Genomic DNA, 25,275 nt, shown 5'->3' with positions numbered 1-25,275 from the left:
TAATACATCACATCAACAAGAGAAAGGACAAAAACCACATGATCATCTCAATCGATGCAGAAAAAGCATTTGATAAAATTCAACACCCATTTATGATAAAAACTCTCGCCAAAGTGGGTATAGAGGGAACATATCTCAACATCATAAAAGCTATATATGACAAACCTACAGCCAGCATAGTACTCAACGGTGAAAAACTCAAAAGCTTCCCACTAAAATCTGGGACAAGACAAGGATGCCCACTATCACCACTCCTATTCAACATAGTCCTGGAAGTCCTAGCCACAGCAGTCAGACAAGAGAAAGAAATAAAAGGGATCCAAATTGGAAAAGAAGAGGTAAAAGTGTCATTATATGCTGATGACATGTTACTATATATAGAAAACCCTAAAAGGTCCACACAAAAGCTACTAGAGCTGATTGAAGAATTCAGCAAGGTAGCAGGTTACAAGATTAACGTTCAAAAATCAGTTGCACTTCTTTACACTATCGACAACTCAACAGAAGAAGAAAGTAAAGAAACAATCCCCTGTAAAATAACACCCAAAGTAATAAAATATCTGGGAATAAATCTAACCAAGGAGGTGAAAGAATTATGCACAGAAAACTATAAACCATTGATGAAGGAAATTAAAGAAGACTTTAAAAAATGGAAAGATATTCCATGCTCTTGGATTGGAAGAATCAATATTGTTAAAATGGTCACACTGCCCAAAGCAATCTACAGATTTAATGCAATCCCTATCCAATAACCCAGGACATATTTCACAGAACTAGAAAAAATCATAATAAAATTCATATGGAACCATCAAAGACCTAGAATTGCCAAAGCATTACTGAAGAGAAAGAAAGAGGCTGGAGGAATAACTCTCCCAGACTTCAGACAATACTATAGAGCTACAGTCATCAAGACAGTATGGTATTGGTACCAAAACAGACATATAGACCAATGGAACAGAATAGATAGCCCAGAAATGAACCCACAAACTTTTGGTCAACTCATCTTTGACAAAGGAGGCAAGAATATACATTGGAATAAAGACAGTCTCTTCAGCAAATGGTGTTGGGAAAACTGGACAGCAGCATGTAAAACAATGAAGCTAGAACACTCCCTTACACCATATACAAAAATCAACTCAAAATGGATTAAAGACTTAAACATAGACAAGATACAATAAACCTCCTAGAGGAAAACATAGGCAAAACATTATCTGACATACATTTCAAAAATTTTCTCCTAGAAGAAATAAAAGCAAGAATAAACAAATGGGACCTAATGAAACTTACAAGCTTCTGCACAGCAAAGGAAACCAGAAATAAAACAAGAAGAAAACCTACGGAATGGGAGAAAATTTTTGCAAGTGAAACCTGACGAAGGCTTGATCTCCAGAATATATAAGCAGCTCATACGACTCAATAAGAAAAAAATAAACAACCCAATCCAAAAATGGGCAGAAGACCTAAACAAGCAATTCTCCAAGGAAGACATACAAATGATCAAAAAGCACATGAAAAAATGCTCAATATCACTAATTATCAGAGAAATGCAAATCAAAACTACAATGAGGTATCACCTCACACCAGTCAGAATGGCCAGTCATTCAAAAATCCACAAATGACAAATGCTGGAGAGGCTGTGGAGAAAGGGGAACCCTCCTACACTGCTGGTGGGAATGCAGTTTGGTGCAGCCACTATGGAAAACAGTGTGGAGATTCCTCAAAAGACTAGGAATAGACTTCACCATATGACCCAGGAATCCCACTCCTGGGCTTGTATCCAGAAGGAACCTACTTCAGGATGACACCTGCACCCCAATGTTCATAGCAGCACTATTTACAATAGCCAAAACATGGAAACAGCCTAAATGTCCATCAATGGGTGACTGGATAAAGAAGAAGTGGTATATTTATACAATGGAATACTACTCAGCCATAAAAACCGACAACATAATGCCATTTGCAGCAACATGGATGCTCCTGGAGAATGTCATTCTAAGTGAAGTAAGCCAGAAAGAGAAAGAAAAATACCATATGAGATCGCTCATATGTGGAATCTAAAAAACAAAACAAAACAAACAACAAAACAAAGCAGTAAATAAAGGACAGAAATAGACTCACAGACAGAGAATACAGACTTGTGGTTACCAGGGGGGTGGAGGGTGGGAAGGGATAGACTGGGATTTCAAAATTGTAGAATAGACTACACTGTATAGCACAGGGAAATATACACAAAATGTTATGATAACTCACAGAGAAAAAAATGTGACAATGAGTGTGTATATGTCCATGAATAACTGAAAAATTGTGCTGAACACTGGAATTTGACACAACATTGTAAAATGATTATAAATCAATAAAAAATGTTAAAAAAAAAAAATATTGATTCTTCCAATCCAAGAGCATGGGATATCTTTCCATTTTTTAAAGTCTTTAATTTCCTTCATCAATGGTTTATAGTTTTCTGTGTATAATTCTTTCACCTCCTTGGTTAGGATTTATTCCTAGGTATTTTATTACTTTGGGTGCTATTTTAAAGGGGATTGTTTCTTTACTTTTTTTTTCTGTTGATTCATCATTAGTGTAAAGAAATGCAACTGATTTTTGAACGTTAATCTTGTAACCTGCTACCTTGCTGAATTCTTCGATCAGCTCTAGTAGTTTTTGTGTGGACCTTTTAGGGTTTTCTATATATAGTAACATGTCTTCAGCATATAATGATACTTTTACCTCTTCTTTTCCAATTTGGATCCCTTTTATTTCTCTCTCTTGCCTGACCAATCCAGAAATGGGCAAAAGACCTAAACAAGCAATTCTCCAAGGAAGACATACAAATGATCAATAGGCACATGAAAAAATGCTCCATATCACTAATTATCAGAGAAATGTAAATCAAAACTACAATGAGGTATCACCTCACACCAGTCAGAGTGGCCATCATTCAAAAATCCACAAATGACAAATGCTGGAGAGGCTGTGGAGAAAGGGGAACCCTCCTACACCGCTGGTGGGAATGCAGTTTGGTACAGCCACTGTGGAAAACAGTATGGAGATTCCTCTAAAGACTAGGAATAGAATTACCATATGACCCAGGAATCCCAGCTCCTGGGCATATATCCAGAAGGAACCCTACTTCAGGATGACACCTGCCCCCCAATGTTCATAGTAGCAATATTTACAATGCCAAGACACGGAAACAGCCTAAATGTCCATCAACAGATGACTGGATAAAGAAGCAGTGGTATATTTATACAATGGAATACTACTCAGCCATAAAAACTGACAACATAACGCCATTTGCAGCAACATAGATGAACCTGGAGAATGTCATTCTAAGTGAAGTAAGCCAGAAAGAGAAAGAAAAATACCATATGAGATTGCTCATATGTGGAATCTAAAAAAAAACAAAAAACAAAAACAACAAAAACAAAGCATAAATACAAAACAGAAGTAGACTCACAGACATAGAATACAAACTTGTGGTTGCCAAGGGGGTGGAGGGTGGGAAGGGATAGGACTGGGATTTCAAAATTGTAGAATAGATAAACAAGATGATACTGTATAGCACAGAGAAATATACACAAGATCTTACTGGTAGCTCACAGAGAAAAAAAGTCTCAATGAATATATATATGTTCATATACGACTGAAAAATTGTGCTCTACACTGGAATTTGACACAGCATTGTAAAATGATTATAAATCAATAAAAAAATTTTAAAAAACTGAAGTTTTTATTTAAACGTAAAATAAATTGGAAGTATATGAACTTTTTTTGATTCAAAATATTTAGGCTTATTGCAAATTTACTTTGAAATCGCATTTTAAAAACAGCAGTCACACAAAAAAGTTTAGATTGTGACATTTCTTAGGTCAAAAAAGGGACATAAGTTTAGGATAGTATCTGTGTTTGCACAGTTCTCAACTATCCCAGGGTCTTGTTCTAGCAAACATTCATTCTCTCACCCTCTCCCTCCATCCCCTTCCCCACTTCTCTCCATCAGGGCCATCCTTTAGCCTAATTATATGATGGAATCTTCAAAAGTCTCTATAGTCATGACCCTCTCTCTTCCATTCACAACCAAGCTCCTTGAAAGCATATTCAGTATTCATTGCATTGTGTTGATTCCTTCCCCACCTGGATACACTGAGTCCATAGCACCTGGCCCTGACCTCCCCCGTGCTATTGGAATGGCCCTAAATCTCATCAGTCATCAGTATCAGAAACATTTTAGTCTCCCCATTATTAGCCTTTCTGTATTTCTGACCCTGTTGATAGACTCCTGTTTTTGGAAATTCCCTCCTTTGGCATCCCTAATGTACTTTCTGTTTCTCTGCCTCTTTGATGGGTTCCTGCTTTACTCTTCCTGCACCACCCCATAAGCCAGTGGTTCTTGACCCTGGCTGTATCTTAGAATTACTTGGGTATCTTTGTAAAATCTCATTGCCCAGATCCTGTCCCAGTCCATTTAAATCAGATCTCTCAGGATGGACCTAGGTATCACTATGTTTTAAAGTTTCCCAGTCTATTCCAGTGTGCAGCCAAGGCTGAGAATTACTGTCCCAAATGCTAGCTTCCAAAGAGTTCCATCCTTGACCCTTTTCTATTCACTAGGAAAGAATCTATTTCCATTATTTCAACCTGCCCCCTTCGTGCTAGGGGTGCTCTAGTCCCACCTCCATCCCATGCCTCTCTCCGAACCTCCTCCATTTAGGACAGCTTCCAGAACTTTATCCAGAATTGAGCTCATCATCTTTCATTCTTACTTATATTCTTTCTCAGAGAATGACATCTCTGTCTACCGACTTACTCCAGCCAAAAGTGTTATGATACATTTCATTTCTCTGAAATCCAAACCCAAAAGACTTATATTCCTCCCTCCTCTACACTCCAGCAAAAATATTTGACAGTACAGTATTTGGTTTACATTTGCATTTCCCTCTCATTGGGCTGAAAAATCCTTGAAGCCAAGGATTGTATCTTAATTCTTCTTGTATCTTCAGAGCCTGACATATAGCAAATGCTCAGTAAAGATTAAATCAATGTCATCTTGCTTTAATAAGACTCACAATGTTCACAGAATCCATTCTAACCAGAAATTGAAATAAGTAAGTTTTTTTTTTTTTTTGCTTTGGGCTATTTGATAAGGATTTGTTAGGATTATTTGTTTCATGGGACCAGGTGCATCTTCCTCCATTTCCCATTTGATTCATTAACAACTTGTGTTGATAGACTTCTGTTAGTCTTATCTTTCAGGGGTTGAGGCTAAAACCTGGTTTATTGGAACTACTCTTTAAAAAATCTTTCAGTAATTATTTGCTTTTTAGTTTTTACAGAATGTTAACAGTTTACAGTTTGATTTACACATTGATTGATAGCCTTGAATTTCATTTATGATCCTAACACTCTTAATTCTTTTGTCTTTGGGCTTGCTACAAGTGAAGCTATTCTATGAACTTTTTTAAAAAATATCCTTGATTGGCTTTCAAAACAAAACCAACTCAAAATTGCCTCCAATGAATTAAAAATGCAACTAGGATCTGTGATTATGCAAAGCACTTTGAGGAATTAAGGCCGTTCCCAATCCCTACAAATGCCTTCCTAGGGTAATGACCGAAGAATCCCTGCTTCGTAATCTTATTAGGCCAAGCACTGGCAGCTGAGTGATCAGGTCTGTGAATCTGTGATCCGGAGGGCTCAGGAGTAGTCAGTGATTCTGTTGAGTTTAACATGTGAGTGCACCTGTTTGGGTTTTTGTTTTTTTTTTTTTTCTTTCACCCTTTCACTCCCCTGTGAAAGCAAAAATTATAACTGAGAAATTTTTATTTAGCTGTATTAGCTATCACAGATAAAGAGAGCACATTTACACCAATTTCTATACGTGAGAAACAGCCATTCAGCCAAATCATTAATTAAAATCACAGTCACACTTTTTCTGGTCAAATAAGAGTTCCTCTGTTTAATAAAGCCATTATTGCTTATCAGGAAGGCATAGTGTTGTCAGTTTCATGGACATACACATGACATGTCCAATCTGAGCAGGATTAGAAACCTTGCAAGCCTTGGGCTGCATCTTCACAGATGAAACCACTTCTGGTCCTGCTTAAACCAACAAGTATTACCTTTATTGACAGTCCTACAACATCGGAACATAGGTTAAGATTTTGCTAAAGGTATTTCCTTTTTCAGCCTTAGTTTGGTTTGCATGTAATGTACAGCAGAGTTGGTTGTGAAGACACTTTGAATATCATTTTCCCATTACGTTCCATTACAACAATAATCAACAGACTGCAGTAAAACACTTTTAGTGAAAGAGTTTATGTCAGTGACCTAATCCATAGTGTTGAGTGGACAGTTTTGTTTCTTGGTATGGTTGCCTCCAACCAACCAGTTTGTGTTCCTTTTGAAACATATTCCCAAATCATTTTCAACTCGCTGGCAGCTGTGCCTCCTTTCTTCCCAAAACCTACTTTTCTATGGACAGTAAATTATATTCCTCAGACTCTCAACCCACAACGGGGAGCATCCAGAACTTGTATCTTTTTTTTTTCTCCTTATTATGTAGATATTTAGAATGTCTAAGAGAGCTAGTATGGAAGTATTTTTTTTTTCATTTTTCAGTCAATAGGTAGAATTGTTACAATTTGACTGCATTACAATTTGCACATATACAATATATTGTGTGTAAATACATATAAAAATATACTGCACATATTTTTAGTTTACATATATGTACTGATCATTGTTTCTAAGATAGAGTAGTATTTTTCTACTGTGTATAATATATAGCTTCTGAAAATTTTCTGAAGTTCGATATTTCATTTGAAGCTAGTATTTGAATATAATATTTGAAGCTCCCATACTCTTACAGCACTAGAAGAACCATGTGACTTTAATAAAGTTTAAAGGAACAATCTATATTTGAAAATGATAGTTTGAAAATTGGATAATAATCTAGGTCCCCACCCCTGCAAACAGACAAAGAGGAGTATGATCGCAATCTTTTAAAATTCTAGACTCTTCTTAGTAATGACTCCTCTAAGTAAGTTGCAACTGAAAAATTGTATGCTCTTCTCTTAATTTTATTAATTCCATGGATGGAGTATCCATATTTCAGCCTTCCCTGATCCATTTGTATAGCATTATTTTAATGCACACTATTTTCATATTTTTCAAAAAGCTTTTAATTAGCAGCTCAAGGAGCAGCCAACAAGCCATTGCATTTCTGATAAGGAAGGTAGCTGTTTGAGGTAGCCCTCACGCTGAATCTCCATGGTAATTATGCAGCCAAGATTTTGTTTTTGTTGGATTTGTTTTTGTTTATTTTCTGGTTTTCTTCCATATGAAAGAGAGCTCAACAGTAATGAAAGTGTGATAGAAAGCCTGAAGTTCTCTTTGACTGAGAGTCACGCTAGTGCTGTAGCTGTGGGTTTTGTCCTTTTACTTTTGCACGGTGGTGTAATCATAGTGGTACAGAACATACAAAAAGAAATAAGCCCTGTTCTCTAGAAGTTCACAATTCAAATCAAGGGAACACCAACCATTGATTAGTCCCCCATGGGCATGAGTTTGAATTAGGAACAAATGCCATTGTTCTGTAGGGCTGTTAGGCATCCAGAACTCTGTAGCATTGTGCTGTGGTCCTGAAGATTCACTCTACTTCCTCATAGGCCTATTTATACCTCGGATTAGCTTTCTGATCCAGGAGTGCAGCACATTTTTCTGGCCATTAACTGAACTAAAGTGTATTTTTAAAGTGAGCTATTAATACTTGGATAAGCCCTATGAGGATAAGCTTTTGCATATATATATAATTTATATATGCACCCATGAATTTAGAATTAAAAGTCAGAAGTCATTTTATAAGCAGGAAGCTATTTGCAGCACATAATGGAACAATAAGTGCAATTATGGATCTGGCTTCTCTCACAGAAAGTGATGTGTATGAATTTTATCTCCAGCTGTTCATATCCTAAAGTTTAAAGCTTTTGGGATTTTGAGTGTGGGCTCCAACATATAATTTGTGACAATTACAAAGAAGAAAAAATTCGTTCATTTATATAGTATCTATATTTTCAACGTTTTTTAATATTTGTAAAGTAAAAAGAATCAGTCATCTGATAAAAAAAATGTGTGGGTAAATTAATACAAACCCCTTCTAAGTGCTTTCAAATTGTTGTTTGCAAGTGTGAATTTTTATTTTATATCCAGCTTTCTCCCCTATGACACGCACCATGTGTGTGTGGTGATGTGGGCACCATTTATAGGCATTTTCCTTAAACATTAAGACAGCTGTGCATTTAAGAAACCCTTGACAGACAATACATTTTCTTTTATAAAAGCTTAGCCAAGTAAGAGGTTACTGTTTGAGATCACGTGCAGATGTTCCTTAAACTTCTCACACACTCGGTGAATGTGGAAGTTGATACCCAAATGAGTAGGTGCACGTGGAGCATTGCTGGGCATCTCCTGGCTGTGAGTGTGCGCTCTCCGCCTCTGGCTCCCGCAGGCAGCCTCCTGGGCTCCTGTGTCTTCCCCGTCCCCCATCCCTCACTCAACACCTGGACTGCCCACACTCTGTTTCTCTTTCATCAACTAAGTTGGTCAGCACCCCTATGTGATGTGGGGATTTCTGGTATTTATTTTAACAATTTGGCAGTATTTTTAAAAAATCTATTAATTATGATTAAGAAAAATTTTGAATGAAATATGCAATTAAGAGCATAGATCCATATGCAGTTACTATAGTTTTCTACATGTGAGGTTAGAGCATAATCTTGACAAACCGAAATAAAAGTTTTTGGTAAAGAGTTAAGCATGACAATAAAGGAGAAATAGTTTAAGGTGGAAGAGATCCTGGTGCAGAGAAAACTACATTTCTGAATTCCAAACTGAAACTCCCTCTTATCCTAAACCAATACCTGTCAATAGAATATAAATTTGTAAAGTCCTTTATGGCTTTTAAGACTTTTCAAGGATAGGCACCATACACATAAAGTGACTAGATGAAACTTTTTATCTCAACATGTGTTTGTGTACCGCTTTTTCTGCAAAAGGGAGCTGTTCTAGGGGGCATCGTTTAAATCTCCTTTCTCCAAAGTTCATTAAATATGTGTAAAATATAACAAGTATATTTTATTAGGAATTATCCAAAATACTTTCTCATTAGGTTACTTGTCAAATTCTGGATTAATGACCTATGTCATCTCAGGTTAATGATGATCAGCATTCCCCGTGGCTTGCTATTAACATTAATGTAAAAATCAATAGGACTGTTGATATCAGCTTTGAATAGAAAATACAGAAGGAAATAGATGTCCAATCATAAATTTTATTTGACATCAAGAGTTCAGATTTTTATACTTCAATAAAAAGAGTTTAGATTTTTACAGCATGCATATTTACCACTTTGCTTTCTTCATTTTTAGTTTTTTAAAATATTTACCTCAGTAAAATGTTATTACTAAAAAAAAATCTATGTACAGAAAGAGAGCAAATGATAAAGCAAATGTGGGAAAATGCTAGAAACTGAGGAGTTTGGATAAAGGGTACATGGGAGTTCTTTGTACTATTCTAGCAACTTTTCTGTAAGTTTAAAATTATTTCAGAATAAAAAGTGGCAGGTTTTTTTTTCACTATGATAAACGTACTCAATTCACCTTGACAGCACCCTAAATCCCAGATTTTCAACATGTAAAATCTTTCTCTTAGAATGAAGAGGGGTTTTTTGTCAATGGTTAGAAAGAGGATTTTTCTCAATGGTTTCTTTCCACGTGGGCAAATAACTATGTGTACTCATATGAGCAGTTGGTGAGTAGGAATTCTTTTACTGAAAGAGAGACCTGAGAAAATAAATGTGTTTTTGTGGCTTCCTTCCCCTCTCAACAGATCTTTATTCATTCATTCATTAAGTTTCACAGCATGTTCAGGACGTTCTGGCATTTTGAAACCTAAATATATCATTTCCATGTCGTAGATACAGATGTCTCCCTCTGACTTGCCCAACGTTACAGGCTGGTTAAACAAAGCCAGGACCAGACTTCAGATCTCTATTTTTGTTTGTTTGTCTGTTTGGATGGTTGGCAGGTACAGGTGAAGGCTGTGTCCCGTGTTCTAGGAAGGGCCTGTGGCCTGTGTCTTCCAGTGGCCGGCCTGAACAGATAGATGGAAGGAAGGATCGATGGACCTTCCATCGGTGGAAGGATGGATGAATATGTGGATGGATTTTGGGGGCTCCTGAGAGTGGAGGATACCCATCCAGGGTTCTTCTCATGAGCAAACAAATCAGCAAAGTTGAGAAGAACCAGGGATCTAACAAAGTATTCTCTTGTAGAGAAGAAAACATACTCTATCTGTTTGAAAGAGAGAAGGAGGGAGAGAGAGAGGAAGGAAGGGAGGGAAAGAGAGTGAGTTAGTCAGTCTTTTCATGTGAAAGACCAAGGAGAATCAGCGTTAAGTCAGGAAAGAAGGAAATTGGAGAAAGCAGTAGCGCTAAGGCAAGTGGCAGTGGTAACAGAGACTGTGACAACTGGAGAGCGAATAGATGGAGCAACTGAAAAAGAGAACACAGCAAAAGCAAAGAAATCCCAGGATGTAACTCAAGGATTGGAACGGAAAAGAAGAGAGCATTTCTGCTGTGCCCTAAAGAACAGGAGCTCTGCCTTTCTCATCTCTATTTCTGCCTTCTCCAGTCCCACTCACCCCTAAATATACACGTGGTATGTGCTCCACAAATGTTTGAGGAATTTTAGTGTGTAGCATCGTCTGCATGATCTACACAGAGACAGTGCCACACACCTAAGTGAATTCCAAATTCCATCCGATATAAATCCCATTCATTCTTCTTCCATGACTTGAAATGGATAAAAGCATTGAAAAGTGGGCTGAGGAGGGCGCCCGACCTTCATGGAGCACTCGGCTTCGGGGGCAGGATCTCCTGTCCTCACGTATTTTAGGGCGAATGACGGAGGCGCCGTACCTCTTTAAGTCCAGTTCTGCTGCATGGGCATTGCCGGCCCCGGATGGGGACCCCTGAGGCTGGGGAGGCAGCGACCATCGACCCAGGAGACACCCCGTTGCATGCTCGAAGGAGCGAGTTGCCCCAAATGCAAACGAAGAAGCTCATCAAATAAAGTGTGGTATCTGCACACAATGGAATGTCCCACCCAGCACTGTGGGTCTAGGACCACACCCAACAGCAGGACGACTCACACAAGGTTGGGGGAAGAGACCTCAAGAATGCAGTGCACAGTTTGAAAGGAGAGGCCAACAGCCCTGCTTTAGAAGTCAGAATGGTGGTTACGGGTGGAGGGAAGGAGACAGCTGGTATGCGGGGCTTCTGGGGACTGGGAGCCGCTGGGGGATCTCAGTGCTGCTACAAGGCCATAATGGGTGTAACTGCTCTGCGGGGGTTCTGCCCACCGTGAAGAGAAATGCTGACTCCTCCTCTGCACTGCATCCCTGGCCCCCTGCCCCCCACCCCCATCTTGGCAACCAAAAATGTCTCTAGATGTTGTCCAGTGTCCCCTGGGGGCACAGTCAGCCCAATCTGAGAACCACCGGACTGGGGGATGGTTTCTAGACTAGAACACTCTAGACCTGCCCCGTACAGTACAGCAGCCACTGGCCACATCCGGCCACGAGTGTTTGAACTGTGGCTGGTCCAGACCGAGGTATGCCGGGAATGCGGAACAACCAGATTTTGAAGACTTATCATGAAGAAAAGCATGTAGAATACCCCGTGTCTAATTTTTGAATACTGACATGATGACATCTTGGATATTTTGTCTTAAATAAAATGTATTATTAAAATTTTTTTTTAAAAAGTGGGCTGAACTTATTAAAAAAATGAAAGAGATACTGATTTATAGTTTGAAACAGCAAATACAGGAGAATAAACATTGAGGATCATCTAAACCAACCCATAATATTTCCAGATTCTAAAATACCTAAAACTGTGGATCAGTGTCAGATGATGAACACACCTACATGAGAAGGACATGACTTCATTTCCCAGGTGTGAGTTTAGTGTAAGAATTCAGTATGCCCTGTTACTGAATATAACCAACCTGCATAAAACTAAAATTTCACATAAGCCAAACTCCTTGACTGAAACCTTGATTTCAGGAAAATAGTTTTGAAACTTCAGATTTAGACATCACATTTCCTGGTTTCAAACTGTATTACAAAGCTATGGTAATTAAAACAGTATGGTTTGGGCATACAAACAGACATATAGATGAAAGGAACAGAACAGAGAGTCCAGAAATAAACTCAAGTGGACATGATCAACTAATTTTCAACCATTGGTGCCAAAAATACACAATAAGTAAAAGATAGTCTTTTCAATAAGTGATGCTGGGAAAACTGGGTGGACACATGCAAAAGAATGAAACTGGATTCCTTTCCTATATCACATACAAAAATTAGCTGAAAATGGATTAAAGACTTGAATATAAGACCTGAAGCTATAAACTCCTAGAAGAAAACGTAGGAGTAAGCTTGGCATCAGTCTTGGCAAGGCTTTATTTTAGATTTTCACCAAAAGTAAAGGCAACAAAAGCAAAAATAAACAAGTAAGACTATATCAGACTAAAAAGCTTTTTGCTCAGCAAAAGGAACCATCAACAAAATGAAAAGTCAACCTACAGAGTGGAAGAAAATATTTTCAAATAATAAATCTTGTAAGGAATTAATATCCAATATATATTAAAAACTCATACAACTCAACAGCAAATCAGTAAAGAAACAATTTGATTTGAAAACAGGAACAGGAACTGAGTAGACGTTTTTCCAAAGAAGACACACAAATGGCCAAGAAATATACAAACAGATGCCCAACATCAATAATCATCAGGCAAATGCAGTTCGAAATCCCCTCACAGCTGCTAGAATGGCTTTCATCAAAAAAAGATGAGTGATAACAAGTGTTGGCAAAGGTGTGGGGAAAAAAAGGGCTAAGTTAGTAGGAATATAAATTGATGCAGCCACCATGGAAAACAGTATGGAACATCCTCAAAAAATTAAAAATAGAACTATCATGTGATCCAGCAATCCCACTTCTGGGTATGTATCCAAAGGAAATTAAAACAGGTCTCCAAGAGATACCTTCATTCCTACATTAATTGCAGCATTATTAACAATAGTCAAGATACGGAAACAACCTGTGTCTGTCAAAGGATGAATGGATTAAGAACACACACACACACACACACACACACACACACACACACACACACACACACACACACACACACACAGAATGAAATCTTACTCAGCCAGGAGAAAGAAGAAAACGCTGCTGTTTGCAACAACATGGATGGGACCTTGACGGCCTTATGCTAAGGGAAATAAGCCAGATAGGGAAAGATAAATACTATATGTATCACTTATATGTGAAAATCAAAAAAGCCAAACTCATACAAACAGACTAGAATGGTGGTTACCAGCACCTGATGGTCAAAGAGTATAGACTTCCAGTTTTAAGACGAATAAGTCCTAGGGATCTAATGTACAATATGGTGATTATAGTCAAATAATACTTTGGTATATACTTGAAAATTCCTAAGAGAATATATCTTAAATGTTCTCACCCCATAAAATAAGTGATAATTACGTGATGTGATGGAGGTTGTTAGCTAACTCTATGGTGGGAATCATTTTTCAATATATAAGGTGTATCAAATCAACACACTGTACATCTTAAACTTACACAATGTTACATGTCGGTTACATCTCAATAAAGTTGGGGGAGAAAGAAGATAATTTCCCAGGAGAGTCACTCACAGGTTCATTCATTCACTCATAATTTATGGAACATGCCCAAGTCTCCCTAGATAGAGGAGAATGGTGCAGAGGCGAATCAAAGTTCCTTTTCTCATCAAGATTTCATTCTAATGAGAGAGATGGAGAATAATAAGGAGAAATGCTAGAAATACTGAAATAATTTAAAGCAGGGCAGCTGGGGCGAGATAGATAGCGGCCAGTCGAAGAAGGGGTGGGGGCTTGCTGGATTAGACCAGGAGTTGGGAGGAGGTCTCTCTGAGGAGGTGAGACCCCAGTGACACGTCACGCCTTTATTGTGTTATGGATCTGTACTGAGTAGTCCACGCTTACATTGTCACCTGCCCTAGAAGCCACGTGGAAGCCTGCAGCCTGATCAGCCTGTGATGGCCACCCTTCCACGCTGCTGTGTAAGCCTGAGGACTCAATGTAGTCACTTCAGATTTCTCCTGGGGTGACACTTTGGCCCTAAATATTTGCACTTGTTTAGGTCATAGCTGCAGGTGCATCTTCTGCAGGCTTCCTGCTACTGTGTCTTTCCACAACTCATACGCAAAATTCAGTGCAAAACGAGGAGACCTTAACTCACTCGGGTGTGAGGTTTTCTAACATCCAAGGCTTCTCACTTCCTTTCTCCTTGATATATACTTAAAATAATTATTCATCGACCTTTTTGCAAAAGGGAATTTGGGCCATCTGAACAGAGTAGGGATTATATATGCTAAACAGCTCAGCTTTACTGCAGTTAGTAACCCTGCTCATCTGCTTTAAATGTATTTTTAATGCACAGGGCCTAGCAGAGGACTTTCTGAATAGTTAGATGAGCTGTATTTCCCCACATGTGCTTAAAAACAATGAAACGCTTTGAAATCATAGCAGCTATATAAATACAAAGTATGTTGTTTTAGGCAGGACGATTTTCCTAAAAGTGCTTTATAGTCCTGGGTAACAGCCTGTTTTCTCCATTGATTTGCCCGGAGTCTGTAATGCTAACAAATTTCTTAAAGGTCTAAGCCCGTTGTTTTCCAAGTTACTCATCTCTGTTCTGTACAACCTGCCACAAAGGCATTCGGTGGATTTTGACACAGGCAAATAGAAGTGACAGATGCATTGATTTAGACCTTAACCTCACCCACTTTATATATGAAACATACAAAGCCTCTTTTGAACTTTGCGGTTGCCATTTAAGCTGTAATCTGCTGTCAGCATAATGTGTCTGACAGTCAAGTAATTCTAGGTCTGCATACATCTCCCAAGGTCACCTTCAAGTGAGAATGCTGTGAAACTTCAAACATTGTTTCCATTTTTTGTACTGGGCAAACTGAATGTCTTTCAGGTGATCCACCTTTTAGATCAATGGGTTCTGCCTCATTTTTATGTATCAAATTTTGTCTTATTTAAAAATTTACATGTGTTTTTCCCCCATGATGCTCTTGAGCTAAGGCTTCAATTTCATAAGGCTCCAAAAGTAGTGATGAAAAATTTGGCTTATTAAATGCCCCACTTGAATTCTTCCATGAAGATGCCAGAAATAAATTCTCTTTCTCTGAACTCCTTGTAGGACAGTGTATGTAGCATTTATCTATCCTATGTTACCTTGCATTTTCAATATTTGTTTACTGAAATTATCAGTCACATTTTATTTTAAATCCACTGAGGGCTGGGAGTTTGTTTTAAACATCTCTTTATCACCCGTCATAGTTCCTTAGTATAAGGTATCCAATGAAAATATTTAATGCATTAAAGAGTTTATCAAAACAGTAATGAAAATGGCCTGTAATTTTAATTTGTGAATGGTGCAGGACATTCTGCCCCAGTCAGTGATTATCTGATACACTTCCCCAGTACAAAGTTGCTTTATCACCTGAGAACTGGTGAGTACCCTCCAAGTCATGCTTTAGAAGTTATGTTGTCCTCTCTTGTACAGACTGCAGCACTGGGGTGGGGACCCGGTATGAAGGCAAAAGTCACAGAAGCAAAGCTGCAGGACAGTTCTTCCTGTCCCTTTTCTAAAGCAGATCCTCAGCCCCAGTGTTGTGCTGAGACCACCATCTTACAGTAATTGTTCATTGTTTTTATTTTATGCATCTTACATTACAATATTCTCAACAGCAAATGATTGCTAATGTACCAGACATTTTTACTTTGTTAGATGGAGATTGTTCCTTCCATTTAGTAGATGAGAAAAATGGAAGTTTAAAGAGTAACAGAATTCCAAAGGATTAGACAGCTAGTTAAGTGGCAGAACCCAGATGGGAACCTCTGTGTTCTTGGTTCTCAATCCACTGGTTGTTCCTGTGACCCACCCCCCCAGGCTGTTCACCCCCAAAAAATGCAAATGTCATCATGACTGAAAAGTTATGTAAATGTTTTTGAGAGATTCAGTATTTCTGAAATTAGATAAAAGATTCAAATTAGAGGGAGTATAACCTGAAGATACACCTAATTAATATTTATAAATTCTAGAACATAATTTTATTACTGCTTATGAGCAACACTTTGAAAGCTTGAGATGCCTAAAATTCTAGTATAGAGACTAGAAACTTTTTATGAGTACCCCGAGTATCACCCGGGCTGACTCTAATGAACTAGTGGTTCTGGAAAGAGAAAATAAAATACCCTCCGTGTAAGGGCAAGGTCATAGGGAGCAATTTATTACAACATGTGTAAAGTAGAATTTTAGGTACTTGCTGCTAAGCTACACATTATTTGTATGATTTTAAGTGAGTGTTCCTACATGTATCATGTCCTGTTATAGAATGAATACCTAAGTGAAGATGTTGATGCCAGAGTTATTGAATATGAGGATAACCAGCCTCTACTAGATATGTTTCTGCAGAAGCCAATGGGCTTACTGTCCCTCCTCGATGAAGAAAGTGGGTTTCCCAAGGCCACCGACCAGACTCTTGTAGGTGAGTTTTAAATTCAGTATGTCTGCATAGTTTTCATGTAATACAGTCATGCAATTCTGAACAATTTTTTAAAACTTTAATTATCTGGGAGAAAAATAGCTATGGCAAAGCCTGTTTATCTAACTTTAAAGAACAGACTTTGGATCTAATATCTGGACCAGTGAATGTTTATAATAGGGTGACATATTTAGGGATGAATTAAACAAGTTTGGATATTGGACTTCTCTGTATATTATGCTTGAGCCCCAGCTGTAGGGTCTCCTGTTATAAATGACCTTAGGAATTACCCAGCCCAAAGTTAGAAATAGGAGGGCAGGGCAAAAGGACGGCTCTGAAACTGGAAAAGAGATCGCTAACCAGGAGGAAATTCATCTGTGATGTTCTAATTGTTTTTCTAATAGAGGTAAATAGCCTCAAACACCTTAATAATCTCTAAGTTAAATACATTAATAAACAGCCATGATAGTAATCCTGAGTCATCAAAGAACGATTAAACATATTCATTTTTCCATTTGAGAGGCAGAGATGTGTATATTATATTTAAGAAGATTATCATCTAAAATGGTTAAAAGAAAAATGTCCTACCCCTTAAATTAAAAAAATAAAAAAGAAACTTTAGATTTTTCAGATATCTGAAAAAACCATTTTCCATGTGGAAACATATTCCCTGATATAAGAGATACTCATTATGTATAATAAATACTTTGAGAACATTTAGATTCCCATTTTTCTCTCATTTCCTTTTGGTGATACAGAGATTCTGTTTCTTACCATTAAGTCTGTGATGTTGCTTCCTTCAGACTCTGCAATTGGCTTATTCTCTCCTCTAGTTGGACAATACTAGATGGAAAAGAAAACCCCAAGGTTTGGGGGAAATCTTTTCATACTAATTACTTGATTTTTGATTTTAAAATGTACCTTCCATGACATGGAATAACAGAGAATTGTGTTGGTGTAACTGTTGTAGAAATGCCTTTGTGATCCTATTGTGTTTCCCAGATAATCAATAACAGCCTATAGCTTCTCTTACAGAAAAGAGAGCTAAAATACCAAATTTCTAGACTCAGGGCTTCACATCAGACTGTGTTTCATAAAGCTCTCTGGACAATGTCAAGATGTCAAGAACATAGTTTCCTTTCTCTGTACCAGTGGTCCTTAAAATGTGGTCCCCAGACCAAGAACACCAACATCATTTGGGAACTTGCTGGAAATGTTAATTCATGGATTCTACTCCAGATCTACCGAGGCAGAAACTCTGGGGGTGGGACCCAGCAGACTATTTTAACAAGCCCTCCAGGTCATTCTGATGGTTGCTAAGGTTGGGGACCTGCTGTTTGAAATCATATTGGAATGGTAAAATTCATGACCTTGAATTTTGTCTTACCATTTATGATTATATTACAAATATGCATATAACAGCTATATAAAATGTTCTGTGTTTTTTTCCACTGTGTATTGTCAGTTTTATGGTGAAAGAGATGTTACAGTCAATCTGTATTTTTTGAGGGCCCTCCTACATGCTTGAGATAGGAGTTACATTTTTTTCTGCAGAAAAATTTGAAGGCAACCTGAAATCACAGTACTTCTGGAGACCTAAAAGGATGGAACTTAGTTTTGGAATTCATCATTACGCAGGAAAGGTAAGAACTCTGAAGCATTGTAACTGAGTTTCTCTTTAGTCTTTCACTGAATAATAAGGCTATGAAAATTATGGCCCAAATATTTATAGACAGTTATAATGAGATAGAGACCATCTTTCTGTTCTTAAGATCTGGCTTGGGATGAGGTTGGCTGGCAATAAGTACCTATTTTTTCTTTCCTTTAATGATAACTGGGAACCTTTTATAGAAACTGCCTTCTTCAGACTTCAGATGCTTCTCTGTCCATTGCAGCCTTTGTCTCTCCTCCTTCTTAACAAGAGAAGGTGCCAGGCTGGAGGTAGGACCAGATAACTGAGCTAATTAATTAGAGAGAATTAGCTGACGAACTGTCATGCGGTTGGTGGAAGCAACGTTTGTACACTGATGGATACACCTCCCCACACCAGAGCAAACCTGAGATACATCATCCTACACCCAGAAGACGCTTTACTTCCCTTCTATGGAGAATAACAGGTCTTTCCTTCACAAAGATGTTATAAATATTGGAGGACTAAGAAGATATTCAAATCAAGAAGGAATTCATAAAATGAGAAATACATAAGCAAAATGAAATAACACTGAACCCCAAGCATTTAGTCTGCTAGAATTTCTGTGTCAGTCAACATTCCATAGACTTTTGTCATTGAAAAAAAAAATCTACCTAAAGTATTATAGTTATAGCCTTTCTCATGATTATCAGCATGTTATTTTCCAAATAAGCCTCCTTTAAAATATCCATCAAGAATTTTCTATGATCATCTTATCCAGTTGTTTTTAATAACCATGTTAGTCTTCTTCGGCTGCCATAACAAAAATGCCACAAGCTTGGGGGCAGGAGGGGCAGCTTAAACACAGAAATGTATTTTCTCATGGTTCTGGAGGCTAGAAGTCCAAGATCAAGATGCCAGCAGGTACGAATACCTGGTGAGGCCTGTCCCCCTGGCTTGCAGGTGACTGCCTTCCCGATTGGCCTCATGGCCTTTTCTCTGTACATGGGAGGGAGCGAGAGAGATCGCTGGTGTATCTTCCTCTTCTTGAAAGAACAGTAGTCCTGTGGGATTCGAGCCCCAACCTTACAGCCTCCTTTAACTTTCATTACCTCCTTAAAGACCCTGTTTCCAAATGCAGTCACACTGGGGATTGGATTTTCAACATATCCATTTTAAAGGGACACAGTTCAGCCCCTAACAGCAACCGCTTTGGACCATCCTACAGAAGTCTTTGACTTACACTGATCTTTAGAAAGTCTTCAAATTATTTAGAGGTTCCAGAAACACAAACACCCACAGTGCGTTTAGACCACACTACTACTGAAACAGAATCTATAAAGGCCTTTTCACTGCGGGTGAATCAGTTATCACAGAAATGAGAATACCTTGGTGGCCCCCACCCTCCAAATAGAGAAAGGAAACACACAAAACTGCCAGCATAATAAATGGGAGGAATCAAACCTCTGGTTATTTCAACCCAAATGAAATCAGTGAGACATGAATTTTTCTCTGAAAAGATATAGTGTAAGCCTGGAGAGGTTCACTTTTCCAACCAAGTTGTAAGGGACTACCTTTATAAATCTTTGTGTGTCTGTCACTCAGCACTGAGTGAGGGCTCTCAGTGAGTATCTGTTGATGATGATAAGGATGATGACATTGGCTGTGACAATGATGGTAACGTACTTTATCAACAGGTCATCTACAATGCAAGTGGGTTCTTAGCTAAAAACAGAGACACTCTTCCAAACGATATTGTACTGCTTTTGAGGTCATCAGAAAACAGTGTAATCAGGCAGCTAGTCAGCCACCCTCTGACAAAAACAGGTAAGCTAAGGCAATTTCCTTTAATTTTTTTGATGTGTGAGTTGGTTTTAATTTGAGAAGTTTCCTCTGGCCCAGTCAAGTAGTTTCTGACTCTGTGATTTTTATGTGTATAACCCTCAGTTTTTTCATGTTGGTTTGTTTTCAGTTCTATAAATATGTACTTATACCCTCTGCCCAGATCACCTGAAGAAAATATAAAACAATGTAAAGGAGCTCGGTTTCCATTAAAGAAAAGTGTCTGCATCACATATCAGAAAATACGATGGGGTCCTAGCTGCTCACTAGGAGAGTTCAGTCACCTCCGTGGAGTTCAGAACCACCTGCTGTGTCAGGAATGGGCAGCTTTTGGATGCCTCTTTGAGATACTGCAGGTTTAGTGAGTTCTGCCTTATTGACTAAAAATTCACATGCCTTTGGGGGGACGGTATAGCTGAGTGGTAGAGCATGTACCTAGCATGCACTGGGTCCTGGGCTCAATTCCCAGTATCTCCATCAAAATAAATAAATACCTAACTACCTCCCCCAAAACAAAAAAAGAAACAAACCAGAGAAAATTTTTTTAAAAAAAAGTCACATGCCTTTGTTCCAAACAACTGTGTCGTCCTTGTATTTGCTTTTAAGTAGGAAAAAAAATGTAGTTTGGTTTGTTTTTCTTTACTGGAGTTTGAAATTGTTCTCTGTACTTCATTGAGGTGTAACTGACATACAATAAACAGCACATATTTCAACAGTAAAATTTGATGGGTTCTTGACATACATAGATGCCTGTAAAACTATCACCACAATCAGTAGTGGACAAGTTCATCATCCCCAGGTGATGTTCCCCCTTGAATCTTCATGGTCCCTCCCTTCAGTCCTCCGTGCCCCTACTCAGTTGTTCTAGCACCACCTGTTTAAAAAGATCATTCTTTCCCCTATTGAATTGCTTGGGCACCCTTGTTCAATATATACATACTGAATATAATATTGAAAATATTGAGGCTTCACCTGGGTCCCCCTCCCTGCAGTGCAGTGTGAAACCTCATCAGACAATACTGGGGCCATAACAGGGCTCACCTCACTTTTCCCTTTTCTTGAGGATCAGTGTCCTGTACTGCTTGTTGCAAAACTTGTTGTTCCTAGACAAATACTACATGATTCCAGCTACATGAGGTCTTAGTCATAGAGACAGACAGTAGAATAGTGGTTGCCAGGGGCTGGGGTCGGGGGAAATGGGCAGTTAGTATCTAACGGGTACAGTGTTTCTGTTTTACAAGATAAAGAGCTCTGGAGATGAATGGTGGTGGTGATTGCACAATATTACGAATGTAGTTAAAGCCACTGAAATGTACACCTAAAAAGATTAAGGTGCTAAATTTTACATCATGTCTATTTTATCACAGTAAAAAAAAAAAAAACTGAAAATAAAAAAAGAACTGTTTTATCAACTTTGTAAGTCTTTATAGTTGTTTGAGGTGGAAAGGTTAATCCAGTCCATGTGACTTTACCTTGTCCAGAAAAGAAGTCTTCAGTTTTGACTTTAACAATTGTCATCTCTTTCTGTATCCACTGACAGTGTCAGTACATCTAACTTCATGTTTCCACCCTTTTAAAATATGCAGCCAGGTTTTCAATTCTATGTCATGTCTCCTGACTTTCAACAAAACAGTGTCAAGTTGGCTGGGGAGGAGGGAAGAATTTTCTAGTCAAAGGTGTTTCAGTAACTCAGAGCCTCAAAGCTATCAAAGGCTTTTAGGTTTTATATTCAGCTATATTTGCAAACATGTAATAGTAGTAACAGTAATAACACTAATAAATGACTTTGTTCAGAAATTGCAGTGTGCTAGTCACTGTGCAAGGACTTTCATTTACTACAAAAAACAACACTCTGGGAAGGAAGTACTTTTATAGATGAGATGCCGAGGCTGGGAAAGGCTGAGCCGCCTCCTCAGTGTTACCCCACCAGGGAGTCCTGAAGCGGGTGTGAAAGTGCAGACTCTTCAGTTCTGTATGGTGCTGTCTCCCAGATTCTGAAATAACCACGGCCCTTTGCATGTATGACTTCAAATGCAAAATATGGTTGTCAGAATCCAGGAAATACATCAGAACTCCTTGCAACTCACATCTCTAGTTTGTTTTGTTGCAGAAAAATGTGTCACAGCTCAGTGTTACAGCTCAATTGTGACAGCAACCTGGATTCAGGAGAGAAACCAAGCAGCATTCAGAGAGTGGGAGAGCTCAGGTTTATTACCCCATCAGCCAGCAGAAAAACACGAGTTAACACTTCAAACTCTGAAACCCAACTGCAGGTTTACACAGGCCTTTTATAGACTGCCAGTTTTACACTTTGCAACATCATATGCAAATAAAGTACAACAGAAGTTGACCAACCAGGAACAAGCTTTGTAGAAATAGACCAATCAGGAGTGAGCTCCATGCAAATGAAGTACTACAAATGGACCAATCAAAAGTTAGGGAAGTGGACCAATCAGAAGTGAGAGTAATAACCAATCAGGAGTGAGAGTAATAACCAATCAGGAGTGAAGGAAATAACCAATCAGAAGTGAAGTAAATAACCAATCAGAAGTGAGCTCAGGGAACCAATAGAATTCTAGGTGTAAGTTAGCCGCTTTAGAGGCAAAAAGTGAGATAAAAGCCTCTGGGCCAGGGAACCACACGGCGCTGGAAGGAGAGCAGCGGCCTTGCCTAGGGGTCCTGCCTGTCTTTTTATGGGGCTTCCCGCCTCAGTTTCATCACAGTTTCATTCATCAGGTCTACTGTAAAAGCAAAGTCGATATAATTTCTGACGTTAAGATCTGTGCTCATTTTAGTTCCTGTTGATATGCATGAATGAGTTTTGTAAAAGCTCTCATTTATTTTCCTGTTAAATAATTTTACAACTTGTATATAAATTTTGTTAAAGGGAAATTATTAATTTTTAAATTTCCTCTAGTGGTTTAATTTCGGATAAACTTAAAAGTTTAGTGTATGTTTGGTCAACATTAAGTAATGATACCTAGTAAGCAATGGGTCTGTCCTGATTAATGTGCTGCTAGTACTTTGTATGTTCATCTTGCTTCAAGGAAATCTCCAAGTCTGTGGTTGTTCCCCCCCCCCCCCAATTAAAATGTTTTTCTAAAACTTTTCCTGGTAATCCTGAAAAAAAAAAAAAAGAAGAAGAAGAAGAAGAATTCCTGAAGCTGTTCCTCTGAAAGCCATCAGTGACTGCTCTACTGTGTTCAGTAAGACTCACATTTCAAGAGTGAACAGTGCCGTATGCAGCCTCAGCCCCACACAAAAGCCACGCACCCACCTGGCACTTCTGCTGGAATGATGCGGGGACAGGGGACAAGCAGAGCAAAGACCAAACCCCATGGGGGCTCCTTCCTGCACTGTCATCTCAGAGCCAGCCTTTTGCAACCACAAAAAGAAAAAGAAAAAAAAAAGGATTTGCCAAAACATGCAGCCTCTACTTTCTGCCTGAAAGAATGAGAGTGGAGAGAAACAGTCTTCCTGAAGTGATCCTGAATTCTGGAAATATTTTGATGACTCCTAGGAGGATAAACTCTCAGACTGTGGGTTGGTGGGTGTGTTGTACTGCGTGGGAAGGGAGCAAACGTTAACTGACATTTCCAGGCACCCACCATGTGCCAGACATGCTGGCACCAGAATTCTGGGAGGTAGAAGTTATCATCCGCATTTTCTGGATTCAAACTGCAACTCAGAGACTCAGAGTAAATGATGCATAACTTAAGCACCATAGCTGGTATCCAAACCCAGGTCTTCCTGGCTTCAAAGGACATAATTTCTTCACTACTCCGTAATTTTTCACAGCCTTGTGTTGTCTCCAAGTACACAGCCCTAGACCAGGGACCTAGTTCTGAATGTTAGGTCGAAAATGGCATTTGCCCTCAACCATACTAGACTTGCTTATAACCACTTCATGTGAATTGAAATCCATAAGGTTTTTAAGGCCCACTGTAAAGCTTTTTTTTTCAGTTTTCAGTTTTAAACAGGCAGAATTGTTACAATTTGACTGCACATATACAATATATTGCCTGTAACTAAATAAATACAATATACTGCACATTTTTTTAGTTTATATGTATGTACTGATCATTGTTCCTAAGAACAGTTTAGAGCTTTAGCTTTTTAAACTTACATAGTTATCAAAGCCAACCACAAAATAAGAGTCAACAGAATGCAGTAATCCAATCATAAAGGACAGTCAAATGTACTTAGACATATTCAAGAAGTCAGTCATCTAAGTTATAAATAATAAGTAGTTCATTTGTGTCTCTTTTTTTTTTTTAGATTCCACATATAAATGATACCATGTGGCATTTTTCTTTCTCTTTCCAGTCCGCTTGACTTAGTATGACAATCTCTGGATCCATCCATATTGCTGCAAATAGCATTATTTTATTCTTTTTTATGGCCAAGTAGTGTTCCATTGTATGTAAAGCTCACATTTGCATTAAAGAGAATCTCAGATGCCATTTAATACACACACACAAAATTGCTCCTTTATCATAATTACCCCATATCTTATAACAATTAAAAGGAAATCCAACACTTACCTCTCCTTCTTCAGTTCTCTAAACTGGAGGGTTTTTTTTTTTTTTCTGAATGTAAAATTTGTTATAAATTTCCCTTTGTATTATTTTATCCCTAAGTGTCTCAGTCACTAGATTAAGCAAGCATATGAGTATGAATATTGTGGGATCGACAGTGCTTCTTTTAACATTGAAATAAAGGGAGGAAATCTTCTATCTGTTAAGGTTTCTAAAAGGTATATTAATTTTATCTACATTCTCATAGGTAATCTGCCACATTCTAAAACTAAAAATATAATAAACTATCAAATGAGGACTTCAGAAAAGTTGATCAACCTGACAAAGGTAAGAAAACGCACTTTTCATGGCAGTGAATCTAAGACTCTGGCCTTTACAATGGCAGTATTTGTATGCTAAGAGTAAACAGCCTTTTCCTTAGTTTCCTCCCTTTGATCTTTCTTTTCTGCTAAAATATTTATGTTATGTTCATATTACCACTAGTCACTAAAATAATCATGCATTTCCAATATATTCCCAACTTTTCATTTACAGCTAGTTTTTATATTACACTAAGACCAACTGAAAATGTATCAGC

The 25,275-nt window shown here is 38.2% G+C and overlaps 1 protein-coding gene across 1 annotated transcript in view; it reads left to right on the top strand.

Moving 5' to 3' along the window:
- MYO3A (myosin IIIA) overlaps positions 1-25,275 on the top strand; it is a 193,718-nt gene that overhangs the window by 118,716 nt on the left and 49,727 nt on the right. Inside the window, 4 exon segments of the mRNA XM_032473581.1 lie at positions 16,538-16,691; positions 18,243-18,331; positions 20,016-20,145; positions 24,946-25,025. Coding sequence (XP_032329472.1) covers positions 16,538-16,691; positions 18,243-18,331; positions 20,016-20,145; positions 24,946-25,025 — 453 coding nt within the window.

Source organism: Camelus ferus, chromosome 35 (assembly GCF_009834535.1).
Source record: "Camelus ferus isolate YT-003-E chromosome 35, BCGSAC_Cfer_1.0, whole genome shotgun sequence".
Classification (NCBI taxonomy): domain Eukaryota; kingdom Metazoa; phylum Chordata; class Mammalia; order Artiodactyla; family Camelidae; genus Camelus; species Camelus ferus.
The sequence above is the reverse complement of the archived record's forward strand: the minus strand, read 5'-3'. Positions and strand labels throughout refer to the sequence as shown.